At 36.7% G+C, this 14,079-nt stretch overlaps 1 protein-coding gene across 1 annotated transcript in view; it reads left to right on the top strand.

Moving 5' to 3' along the window:
* Positions 1–13,597, top strand: part of FAM83B (family with sequence similarity 83 member B) — a 58,117-nt gene extending 44,520 nt beyond the window's left edge. The window contains exons 4-5 of the mRNA XM_021392101.1: positions 3,328–3,452; positions 5,490–13,597. Of these exons, the coding sequence (XP_021247776.1) occupies positions 3,328–3,452; positions 5,490–7,845 (2,481 nt within the window). The 3' untranslated portion in view covers positions 7,846–13,597. The remainder of the gene's footprint in view (positions 1–3,327; positions 3,453–5,489) is intronic.

Here is a 14,079-nt window from a genome sequence, read left to right as displayed (position 1 = left end):
GTTTACAGGACCAGACAGACTTTCCATTCGACTGATCTTACAAAGTTCAGTGTCTCCCGGCCTGATTCCCTCTTCATGTATGGATTTTTTTGTTTCCACTTGCCCAGGATTTTCTGTCAAGATTCATAAATAAATTACTGCTTTATCCACAATGATGCATAACACTTTTGCAGTGGTCACTGACACGCCTTTTTGAGTGCAGTTAGCATGGGAGTCCCACAGTATGATGATGAAACCAAGTAGGAAGGAGAAGTCCAGCATTTCATACAAAGTGGAGCTAGCAATTCAGTTATATATATGTGTATTTACTGCTAGTGCTCTTAAGTGGTGCACATTGTTCTTTTATGTTCTCAAATATTTTCAGTATTTTTGGAGGTTATTCAAAGGACGCATCACTGGCACTTAATTAGAGAGCCTGAAGGATGCCACACGAGCTGCGGAGGAAGAGGAAGTGTTACTTGAGAACAGTGAGCGTGATCTCTAGCACATGCCTTCGTAATGCCATGTTTTCATCTTTTACTGGAAGACATCCTGAGACAGAGAAAGAGTTGGCAGGATTCAGGGAGCAGGATAGAAATGCTGCAGAAGCAATAATATGGAAGAAGAGAAGGACAACTTGGGATAACAGAGAAAACAGTCACTAAGATATTAAAAAAAAAAACAGCAATGTAATGTAAATTATAATATTTTTTTAGAGGATTTTGAGCCTACTTGAGGCTATATTTTAACTGATGATTACTTAAGGCAAAGGGATTTGTATACAGTATGGTAATTTGCAAGCCATTAGCTTTGTTTGTGTCTACAGCATTCCAGATTCCCCAATGATATTCTGTCCAATTCTCATTGGGCCTTATCTACAAAGAATTTGGTGGATTTGGCTGGCATGTCATTAGATCAGTGTTTTCTGTTGTACTTATTTGAAAACGTATAAGCTGAATCTCAAGTGGTCTTCAAATTATGACATAAATGCTATATCAGATCAATTTAAATGCTTAATTTAACTATTGAAGTTAATGCAGATTTTATAACTAAACAAAACATTTTGATTTATATTAAATAAAGGCTAACAATCATGATAAACTTCAGAATGGGGCAAATTCCACTGATTTCTTCTTTTTAAAGTAATTATTGTTTATGCACTATTTAACTTTCAACTTTTGAAATAAAAGTGGTTTTTTTTTTTAATTTAATTACTTCTACTTTCTGCTAAAGTAGCAGGTGGGGAAGGAATAATTTTTTTCCACTGGAATTGGCTTGCTCAAAACTCAGCCAAAGAGTGCTGGAAAAACAGGAAAATTGACTTTTTTTCTTTCAGATACTGAGTTAAAAATGAATGTTGTGTTAACATGAAGGGCACAATGCTAGATAATCAAAGGTGATTAGCAGTTAGAGATGCAGAGAGATACATAAGGTTAACCTCTCCTGCAATAATGCATACTGAGTTGTTATTATTATTGATCTTTTTTTAACTGTTTCTCAGAACAATATGAGCATCCACCTGCATTTTCACTGAGCCCAAATAACTGTTTAGGTTTTACAGCACTGCTAGATAATCTTTTATTTAATCACTTTGATGTGACAAAATAAACTTTGTGTTTCTAGCAAATTTGTAAGGCATTTAGGTCACAAAAAATGCATATTTAAAATGCTGTCTTAGTATTTTTTGTTCAAATACCTTGAAAAAAGAAAGCTAAATGAAAACTCAACTAACGATATCTAAAGAACTTGAAGTCAAACCATAACTTACCAACTCATCTGTTTTTATGTGTAACTCTTATTTTTTTTAATTATCTAACTTTAAGTAAAAATTTTAAGGTAGAAGCAATAAAATATAGTGAGATTTAGCAAGCATGTGTTATTTCAAAATGCCTGTCATTTTGTTTGTATTTTCTCCAAGTTTTCCAGTTTTCTGTTTGGAGAGAGAAAGTTCATTGGATTATTGTAGATACTGTCTTTAAAACTACTATAGCCTGAATTTACGCAGTTCATGGTCTGATCCATTTTGCTTAATAAATAATAAATTTCCTGTACCTACCCTTCACAGAGCACACTCTGCTGTGATTTTCAACCTGTCCTTGTAACAGCAGAATTTGGGGCAGAATTGAACCTTTACAGTTAATCAATAGTCAGAAGAAGCAGGCTATTCATTTGTCTTCCCAAGTCTTATTATATTCCACTATTTCTGTATATGTAGTTTGTGTAACCATCATATAGATTGTTTTCTTACTGTCAATGTTAAATTATGGATTTCACTCCCACAGGAATACTTGTAAATTACCACACATTAATGTTGCTAAAACACAAATTGCAAGGCTAGAAACTACAGTAAATGTTGTGGTCATTCACAGATATATTCTAATCTTTTTTTTGTCTTTTGAAGGACTTCGTATTCAACAGCCATATGAGGTAGATGCTATAGATTGCCTTGCATTGAATATGAATTTCGTTTTTCTTATATATAAACACATTTTTGTAAAAATTTCTGATAAATGCATTGGTTTGGTTTTGTTGTTGTTGTTTGGATGGTATTTCTGTAACCATATAAGAACTTTCTGAAATTATTAGTAGTACAGTCCTAAAGATTTTATTTAGAATTGTTTTATTTCTAGGAGCTTGCTGAGGCAGCTTTGTTCACAGTTTGGGAGAAGAGGTGACCACATTTCCATTTGCCATCATGGAAGAATTATGCGGGAGAATTTACTGAGTTTGCATGACTAAAACGTAAAGCTTATGGATAAGATTTGGAATTGAAACTGCTACCTATTCATGCTGTGATAGCATCTCTGGATTTAGAAATTCAATCGATACCATGCTGAAGAGTCAACTGAGTAAACTTAGTAGTGATACAACTGCAAGGGATTCTGGGTTCAGGTGGTATCATTTGATAGACTATCACAGAGTGGGACGTCTGTGTTTATAGATAGAGCAGTCTTGTTCAATTAAAATAAGTGATACTGATGCTTTTGATATTTCTGACTACCTGAGATGTTTGGAAATCAGATGCCGAAAAGATACATTTTCAGTGCAAAATCTCTTTCTCTTGTCAAAGACTTCTTGTGTCAGAACCTCATTTCTGAGACTGAATTCTGTCGAAAATGGGAAAGTTCATTTTTCCACAGACTAGGAAATCTCATCGTTCTTTAAGACAAAGGAATGACTTGCCATTTTGCCTCCCCAGGGGACAGGTTTGATCAGAGTTTACTGCCCTGCCAAGCTTATTGATATGCGATAATGTAACTCTTCTACTGCACCTCTGATTTTCAAAGCCCTGGATGCTAAATGTCAAATATAGTGTATCAATTAAAGTATTTCAATTATCTTTTTCAGAACATGAGGGTACGGACAGTAAAAGGACAAGATTACTATTCTAAAACAGGAGCAAAATTCCACGGAAAAATGGAACAAAAATTTCTTCTGGTTGACTGTAAGAAAGTTATATATGGATCTTACAGGTAAGATCTGTCACTGAGGTGCTCATAGATTACCTGTCATCTCAGTACTTCACTTACTGCAAAATAAATATTTTTTTCCATTTCTAAAAATTCTTCAAGGCATCTCCAGGGGCAAATTTGATTATCTTTACTGTAATTTGACAAATGGTCATAGACACTTATTGGAAGGTAACATAATGGATACATCTTTTGCTTTTTCTGAAGATTTGATAAAATAAGAGAAAAATCCTGATTTATTTTATATTGAGTTATTCTTGCTTAACATTCACTCCAGAAAAGGCTTTCAAAAAATTTCATAAGCTCTTTTGGATATTTTTTCCTTGTGGTAATCTTCTAAAGTTAAAATTATAGACCTGCTGTATGGAACTCTGTATTATATCATGATCAAATTCAGAATTGTCCAAGATAAGTTGACATAGTCTCTCTTTATATTTGGATATGTTTTATTATTCTACTTTCTATTTTAATTCTAATATGTTTGTGCAAAGCATAAGTCAGAAGAACTTACAGCTTTGCAGAGCTGGAAAAATGTTAAAGCAGTAACAGTTTTATCTCACAGATTATTTTTCTTATCTTCATGGTTCACTTTTCTCTTTTGGCCTACTGAATTAATTTCTGCCAGCCTAGTGCCTAGGTGCCAGATACACAGCCACTGATTTTTGTATATTTCCACTACTGTAAGCTTTTGAAAATCTGTCTCTTTATTTCCTCTGAGACTCAAGCAGCCTCTAATTTAGATTCATATGTGTAAATGGTAGTGAGATAAGTCACAAGTTCATAAATGAGTCAGTATAAGGGAGCCCAGAGAGAGTCTGCCTGCTTTGACATCTACGCACACTGTTAGAATCTGGGAGAATGTGATATAGGTTTTTTCATTTCATTTTGAAAAATAACATGGCTTTAAGACCTAGCACAGCAACTGGAATCATCAATTTCTGTAGAAATTAAGCTTTCTTTGGAAAAGAATTTAGTGATTTATAGCAGGAAAGATGAGTATTTCTGAATTCTTGTTCTCTGAATTCAGTTTAATTTTTTTACAAATATTACAAAATATACTGTTCTCAATAAGTAGTTTTGTGAAAATTAAAGAGAAAAAAATACGCATCATGATTTTGTTTAATCTCATCACACTATTCCCCCCAAAAAATCAAAACTAGCAAACAAAATTAAATCAGCAAGCTATTTATGTGAATGCAACAAACCATTTTCCTCACTAGCAGTAGCTGCAAATAGAAAAGTTTATTGTTTTCATTTAAAGTTTTTGGCATTAAATTAGGATCACAGGACAGAATTTTTATTTGTTGTTATCTACAAATTACATGCTTTCAGCACGATGATATAAGGCTTATTGAAACATCCTTAATGTAGTTGTTAATGTATTTTATCTCATGTTGTAGCTATAAAGTAGTAATAGCTAGTTAGCTTTAAGTATGGTTCAGCTTTTCTATGTACAATTGAAAGGAAGAAAACTTCCTTTGTCAGGATATTGTATGTTGCAATTAATAGAAATGTTAATATCCAATCTCATGTGCATGCTAGAACATGAAACTTCTTGACAATTTTGAGGTGCATCTTTTTGAGAAGATATTTAGAATAAAGTATATTCAGACCTGTTGAGGCAGTTCTGTGTATTATTTCAAATGCACTTTTGTCAACACATAACCATACATTAGTGTTCTCTTACTAGTGGATCTATTCAATTCTGGCTTAGTGTTTGTAATTTTGCACATTTAGGTATTTGTATTCCAGTGTTCCATAATTGTGAATACTTTTTGCAATATCCACTGTTTATAAGGGTAATTAAGTAGTTATTTCTGCTCCCACTGAAAGCAGTGGAAGTCTCCCACTGAGTTCAAGTTGTATTAGATTAGACCTTCCAAAAGCAAATTATATGAATCCTGCTCCCAATTTATTTACTTAGAAAGTATTTCTACTAAATCCAAGGCTGAATGGTGGTTTTTTGTTTGTTTTTCAAGGACCAGTGAAATATATTAATTCAAAAGAGCGGTTCCTAATGGTCATTTGTTCTTCTTTCAGCTTTATGTGGTCTTTTGAAAAAACCAACCTCAGTATGGTTCAAGTTATAACAGGACAGCTGGTCGAATCCTTTGATGAAGAGTTCAGGACACTGTATGCCCGTTCTTCTGTTCCTAGTTCATTTGCCCCAGAATTAGTGAGGGTAAACAGCCGCAGGACACTCTGGGAGAATGACACATACCAACACTCAGTATCTTCCTTAGCTTCAGTTTCTAGCCAAAGAAACCTTTTTGGTAGACAAGACAAGATTCACAAGTTAGATCCTGTTTATTTGAAAACTCGTGGACGATTTGCAGTAAATGAAATAGATAAATTTGGCTTGAGAATTCAGTCCTTTAATAAACAACCATTTCATCCAGGTTTTAATATGCAAAATCCAATCCAGCAGTATCAACCCAGTGAAAAAAATGAGCACTGGAAGAGACATAGTTATGCTGGGGAGAAGCCAGAAAGGACGCCTTACCTACTGCTCAACAGAGCTATTAATAGAGCCAATAATCCATCAAATACTTGGAAGATGCCATCTGATAGCCTTAGTATTGTATCTTCATTACGAGGAGGATATGCAAATAACTACAATACACCTCAACAAAGTTTTGCTGATCAGTTTTCACGACCAAAGGTAAATCTTGCAGAAAGAAATTCAGTTGTACGGAGATCTTTTAATGGGACAGATAATCAAATCCGCCATCTGCAGCAAAGGATGCCAACACTCGAACACACAACGAAATCATTCCTACGTAACTGGCGAATTAAGTCATACTTAAATGACCAATCTGATTATCCAGTAGAGTCTAATGGATCAGCCTTGGGTGACAGATATGATAGCTATGACACAACTGAAAATATTAAAGCTCATTCCCTATACTCCCATTCTCGCTTACGATCGTCATTAGTGTTTCAGCCAACTTTACCCGAACAACAGGAGGTAAGCAGCTGTGCAAGTTCTTCAAATTCAACTATAATTGGGTCAGAAGGAAGTGCAACACCTAAAGGGACATCTAATCATGCACCAAGTTTGGAAAATGGAACAGATAATACTTCAGAAGAGCTTAGCACAAATGCCTCACCTAAATCAGAGGCACCCAGAAACCACAAAGTTCAAGTGGCAGAAAACAGAAAGCCTACTGTAAATTCAGATGCAGTAGGGGACCCATCTATGTATTTATACACAACACTCTGTGAAGACAAACATGCAGAAAACATGAAAAATCTTCAAAGTGAAAATATCCTTAAAAGGAGAAGTTTTCCCATGTTTAACTCAAAGTCTATATTAGACCCTCATGCCGATAAACACACGTCCAGTTACGTTTACAGCACATTGACTAGGCATAGGCTTAAGCAGCCAGTTAGTCCCAAACTTCCAGAAGATACACTAAAGAGCTCTAAAAGTTTGCACAGTATGGCCAACCACTTGCCACAGGAGGAAAAGAATCTCAAAGGAGAGCTGAAGAGCCCAACTACTACCAAGGCAATCTCTATGGCAGTTCTTGCTGAAGCTATCAGAGAGGAGTCTAGTAAGGATTGCACGTCAAAGAAAGAAAGTAAAAATTCCCCAAGTTTTCTAAAGAAAGGATCCCAAAAATTGCGGTCACTTCTTAATCTCACACCAGACAAGAAGGAAATCTTGTCAAAAAATAAAGGTCCTGCCTTTTACAGAATGTGTAGTAGTTCTGACACTTTGGTTTCTGAAGAAGAGAATCAAAAACCAAAGATCTCTGAGAATAAGACAGATTCGTCCCCAAGGAGAAAGAGAAACACATCAAATTCACAAGGTAGCTTGAACAGAAGTAAAGAAGATGTCACTTCGAGCCCATCAAAGTCTCCAAAGTCTCCAAAGTCACCAAAGCCTCCAAAACCTCCATCTGATGAAAGCAATAAAAAGTGTCCTGTCTTGTGCACTCTTGAAACTAAGTTCATAGAAACTGCAGGAGATGCATCTACCCCAAGATTTAATACAGAACAAATTCAGTATCAAGATGCAAAGGAAATTACCACAAATGCTGCTCCTGAAAGTGCCCCTGTTTGTGCCTTACAAAGAGCAACTTCAATGACACCGCAACTGGCAAGCTCAAAACATCAAGAGGATCTCAGATCTCGTTCGAGTGAGAGACGTATTTATAGTCGCTTTGAGCCATTCTATAAGATGGAAAATGCTAGTCAACTTGCAGGAAATACACTAAATAGCAGTTCACATCTCTCAGATATGAAAAGCAAGACCTTAGGGAATAACTACGGCAGGAGTAATCACCTGGTCAGCTACAACTCAACTGCTTATCATCCATTTCAGCCTAATGAAAATAAACTAAGAGGATTTATGCAGAAATTTGGGAACTTTCTACACAAAAACAAGTAAAACTTCTGTTAATGTTGTTGAAATACAGCAAGAATAGCAAAGCTGTACATTCTTAACGGGACAAGACTGATGAGCAACTTTTTAGAACTTACTTAGGTTTCTTCAGGATCTAGGACATTTGAATGAATGTACATATTTTTACATAATTATCCTAGAATTATTATACTTCAGTCTTTACAGAAATTCTGTGTCCAGAAAACGTCTCAAGGGAGTTGTTTATAGTGTTTATATTGTAAGATTACTTTTATACATTTTCTTTGTGAAGAAAGTATGCGCTAGCATATTGTAAGATTGCCTGTGGGGGAAAAGAAATATGGAGAGTGTTTTTAAACTTCAAATAATACTGTTTCCAAAGATTTTCCCTTTAAAAATAGGATAGTAGTGGGAATAGTGGCTTGCATCTTTTCAGCATTTATGTACATTTTCAAATGATAAAACACAGATGTTATTGCATTGCATGTTACTTATCTTTAAATTCATTTTTAAACCCTCTTTTAGATGCCATCTTGGTAATAATTTACCCCCTAGCATCTTATCGAGCTGCTTAGGCAGCAGATGGATCTTACTTCATCGAATTTTCCATTTAATGTGATATTTTCTGAAGTATTTGGCACACATCTTAAAGTGACCTTAATCCGAGCTTTCACAGACTTGTTTACATGGCTAAAATACTGTGAATGTAGGATGAATGCTAAAAAAAAGAAACAGAAAAACAGTTTATAAAACAAGGTGCCTTCAAAAGAACTTACAACTGGTTTAAATTTCAATGAGTTAATTACTTATGTATAACATGCCAGTATTCTGTAATGTGTTCTAAAAATAATTTTTTGTTACATTTTTCTGTTGTTTCCATGAAAAAAAAAAAGTGGATTTCCACTTCTCAGGTAAGTCTTTGAGTTTCATATGCAACAGTCTGTTTTAATTGTTGCCAGATTATGTGCAACTCTGCCTTCAATAACCTGTTTTTTTGATAATAAGGTTGCAAGTGCTTAGACCAGGCATGTGAGGGAGGCTGTGAACTCAACACTGCAATGCTTGAATATTCCATGCCCTGTTGCTTTATGTCAGGAGGAGTGTCAGAAGTCCAGGAACAATTAGACATCTAAAAATGACACTGATGAAAGCCGCCACATGAAGCAATATGACACCTCTCATAAAGGAACTATCAATGATACAGCAATGATACAATGATCAGGTGATAGCAGCAATTGTTTAGCATTAGTGAAGGTATTCAGGCACCAAGCTGCAATCTAAGGGGATAGATCTGTGTTCATCCAGGCTCTCAGTCTCTCATTCATAAGAAATTTATTGATATTAAGTGCCTATAGCAGATCAGTGCATACAGAAAAACACAGGGAGATGGTGTGTTTGGGCAGCAGCATGGCATGCACTTTTCATCTGCAGCTCATAGCCAGAGCATCCACCTGACTCCTGGCCCTCCTTGGTGTGGGCTTTTTCTTTTAGGAGAGCACCCATAACCTTTTAGCTGCAAGATGCTCTGGGGCAGTCTTGTTCCATTTGAACTCTGTGAAGCTGTTCCACCACACTTTACATAATTACATATTAAGAGGGCTGAAGACAGGAAAGTGGACATTTTTCTGATTAGGGCAGTCAGCGTTTTGGAGAGGCAGATTCACATTCTTGCCTTGCTAGCAGTCCTGCCTCTTCTCAGGATATGTTTTAGGCATGTTTTGGGAACAACTACTGAGAACTAAGCTCCACAAGTCGAATCATGAAAAATACCTTTTTAGGAAAAACTATACCTGCAGCAGGCACTGGGCAACTCAGGATTTTGGGGATTTAGGCAATATTGTAAATTTTCAGCAATAGAAATTCGGGTAGCTTCATTGCTGAAAGCTTATGTACCTTCTGCAGGGTCTTCATGTTTCAGGAGCATGTTTTAGAAGACTGTTTCACTCTTAGATCTAAAGGATCCTGCAGCATTCTATGCCAGAGTCCCACTGTGGAGGTCGTGGATTTGTCCTTTAAAAATATTAAAAAGGCATTTCATGCACCAGCTTAATTGAGTTCATTTATCTGTGCTACCTGTGATGCTGGGAGGAGATTTTACATGGAAATCTCATCACTAGCAATCTGCCCTGGCCCCCATGAACTAACCGTAGCTATTGGCAGTGATTTCAGTGAAGTAGTGCAAGCTTTTCATTCAAACTGTTTCTCAGGCAAACTTACTAGGTTGATATATTATAGCAATTACTGTTTCACTGTGGGGATAGTATTTATTTTTAAGGGTCTTGTGTCTCAATCCTCTGCTGAAAGTTTTGGTCTCCCCTTTACCTATGATTTACGTGTGATGGAAAGGACTATGAATTTCTGAATGTATGCTGGCCACTTTGTTCACTCCATGCTAAAATACCATAGTAGATATGTTTCCCAAATGGCCATTCATACTGTCCTGACAGAAGCAGCAATTTCAGGCCCAGATCCCAAGGCAAGACATATTTCCTTAGAATTATGTGCATATTTTCAACTAGGCACAACGTACTTCCAGTGCTACCCAGCCAACAGCAGTGCAGCACTACACTTATTTGTAAGTCGTAACACATTTTAGCAGGGCAGAATGTTATTCAGGATGGTGCCCGAATTAACTGTACAGCAAAAGAATTAAGTCAAGATGCAAGCAGTGCTTATGATGTGGATAGGTTTAGGGAAGATATTTAGTTTTTCCTCATAAGCTCTGACATACACTTGTAGGTAATACTAGATTTGGGAAGGAATTGAGAAAGAGAGAACAAGGGCCTTCCGGCAAGTTTTGCAGTGCCAGTTCTTTACGTTTTGTAGTAGAATGTGGGAAACATATTTTGATACCCTTAGGATTTTTTTTTCTGTATTTTCTAGAGTGGATTGCTCATTAGAGAGTCCTGAGAAAGCAGGTATTTTAATTTACCAAGTCACCTATATAGATATATAGTCCTATTTTGTATTTATACACAGAAGATTAAGAGCCTTCAGTGAAGAGCCTGCTCATATGCTTAATAATGCAGAAAATTAATCACATTAGAATTTTATTTTTCATTTCCATGTATCTCCTTAGAGACCCTGCATTTAGGCCCAATCCAAGATTAATTGAACTGAATGAAAAAGCCCACCACTGGCCTCAGTGGAAGCTGGATCAGACACATAATGTACTGATGCCACTATTTCAGAGGTGTGACAAAGCAGAATGCTGCTTGGGGAGCATGTGGCCCTGGCATCCTGGGAGCAGCAGCCTGAAGCCCTGTCTGCAGCTTTAGAGATGAGGGAGCCCTTGGGGGAGCTCCATGGCAGGTGGTGCAAGGACTGGCTGCCATGTTGTTCCCACTGGAATTGTGTGTTATAGGTGCGGAAGCAGTGCTCAGCTGTTTGTGTCTGATTTGCCTCCTGTCTGTGGAGGATCCCACCTATTTCACAAAATAGAAAAGTGTGGAAAAAAACATGTGCCCTTTGCATCAGGTAAGAAAAAGAATCTGTGTCTTTTTGGAAGGAGGCATAGAGCTTATATTTTTGAACTTCTTTTTCCCCAAGCTTGTCTTGATCTTTCTGCTCTTCCCAAGGAGATGCACTTTGTTCAATGTGCCCTAAATGTGCTCTGCACGTTGCAGGTCTGTTACACCCTGCACACACCCAATGTACTCCCAGTTTTGTAAGGCTCTGAAGTAATAGGTATTGGCATGCATGGCGGTCATTTGGCCAAATGGCTTGGGAGTTGTGAAACGCATAAAAAATGATATGTCATTTTCACATTAGATAAAACCCTGTTAGATCTAGACGATCAGAGTTACACAGTGCTGAATGTGGCCCTCAGGAGCACCGTGGGCAGCTCAGGGCAGTGCAGCCAGGAGATACAGGCCCCTCATAGAACGCGCGTTCAATTTGTGTTGTAAATAAACCACCTCAGCATATGATCGTAATACTCACTGAATTAATTGCTTCATTTCTGCAGCCTTGTAGTAAACAGTTTTTACTGCCTCTCAGATTGCAAAACGGTTATTTTATTAATGAGCTTGCACAGCATTCTTTATTCATGCTAACGAATATGAACTTTGTGTAAATAAAAATTAAGACAGATTGAATTTCCGGCTGTCTAACTCACAAGGGTAATAATTTTTGTTAGAAACTTTGACAGAAAGAAAGCTTATCCGGTAATAGATGTTTGTGCATTGATAGGTACAAGAGCAAACCCATTCAGAGAAAAACTGTGTTTGATCATTTTTTGGCTTTCTGAAATATATAAGGAAATGTTGTGGTTTATAAAAGAAGTCATAAGAAAAATAATCCCAAAATCTGTGGCAAGACAATGTAAAAATAAAATTTAAAATGGCTCCACTGTGCTGTATGATAAATATATCTTTTCTTCATTTGTAGCGCTTTCTTCCTTGCTCTTTTCTGGCATAAACTGTACAACCACCAGTGGCTGTACAACAATGTAATGCATAGAGATTAGTAAGAACTTATTCCCCAGATCAATATTGTACTGCACAGTACAATATTTGTGGTTTGCTGTTTTGTTTCTTTAACTTTATTTTGATTTAAGCAGTAGATTTAGTACAACATAAATCTGCTGAATGAAAGTAGTTCATTGGTAAATGAGATATGTTTCTCTAATTTTGTGTTAAGTTGCCTGAATACATATTCCATTAGCACCCCAGTGATGAGAGAAGTCTTCGCTGCTCAAATGCCATCTTGCCATTTCATTCTTAATTTCATACAGGCGCTTACAGATGTCTTAGTACCTTTCTGTAGACTCTGAAATTTTTTTTTCAACCCTTAACAAAGAGTTTCAGTTAGGTCTTCTTTTTTTCACATTTGGACTTGATGCCAAAGAACTGTTGCATGTTCTGACAACTTCTTTGAGAAATGGGATGGAAGAAACCATGTGCTTTTGGACAGTACAGAAGAGAGCTACTTTGCAAAGTAGTGGTTTGGATTTCTACTTTAATGACATCATTGACTTGTTAAGTTTTGCTTAATTCACTTCTTGCTTCTAGCAATCCCCTGCAGGTCAGTATTTAAAAACAATTTCTGTGTATTGCAATGCTTTAAAAAGTAAGTCCTATTTTTGAAAATCTAGGAGGATTTTGGGTCCTATACTACCAAATCAAATTTGTGTACATCTTGAAAATATCTTTGCATTTCTCTGGAAGATAATCTATTTTAATAAAAATGATTGGACACCTCTTCAGAAGAAGCCGACAGATTCTGTGAAGACTGTGCGTTTTTTGCCCATCAAATGTGTTAGGCTAACTAAAAATTCCATGGACAAGCACAAAAGATTTCTGGGAAGAAAACAAGCATTTCTGATAAGAGGCTTATGATTCATGTTTATTTTGATAGTGTTGCTTCTTTATGTAAATACACCTGAAAAAAAAACCCACCTCTTCTTGTCTCTATGAAGTAGAGAACTGATGACAGTCCAAGTATCATTATTATAACAACATAGCACCAGTAGCAATATTTCATTGTTTGAGAAATGAATGCAACTCATTTATTAGCATTCAAACACAGGACTCTAACTTGTCTGTTGTACATTGTCTGTTCTTGCCTCATTTAGCAATCAGCCTGTTCAAAATGCAGACTGGTTGTCCTCAATTTCCCAAGACTTTGAATAATACCCAGAAAAACCTATCCAGCGAAGTATTAAACACCCACTTAGCTTTAAAATAGGAGGGTAGGATCAGGCTAGGACCAGGTTCTGAGCAACCTGATTTAGCTGTGGATGTCCCTGTTCATTGCAGGGGAGTTCACAGAATTACAGAATCCTTAGAGTTTGAAGGGACCTCTGAGGACCAACTAGTCCAACTCCCCTGCAATGAACAGGGACATCCACAGCTAGATCAGGTGGCCCATGGCCTGATCCATCCTCACCTTGAAAGTCTCCAGGGACAGGGCATCCACCACTTCACTGGGCAACCTGTTCCAATGCCTCACCACCCTCACTGCAAAACATCTTTTCCTTATATCTAAGCTAAACCTACCCTCTTTGAGCTTGAGTTGATGACCTTTAAGGTTCCCTTCCAACTCAATGATTCTATGATTCTATGATAGTTTAAATCCTCCTGGGATAAAACATAAGACCAGCCATAACTATATGTGTTTTGCTAAATATTGGTATAAAAATCTCAGTGTAATCCTAGCTGACATATTTTGGGAAACTGTTGAATATATGATTTGTTTTCTTTGGGCCATGTCTAATTTTACCCATGTCAGCACTGCATTTTGATATCATGTCTGGCATGT

Source organism: Numida meleagris, chromosome 3, assembly GCF_002078875.1.
Source record: "Numida meleagris isolate 19003 breed g44 Domestic line chromosome 3, NumMel1.0, whole genome shotgun sequence".
NCBI lineage: Eukaryota > Metazoa > Chordata > Aves > Galliformes > Numididae > Numida > Numida meleagris.
This window is presented reverse-complemented; position numbering and strand designations above follow the sequence as displayed.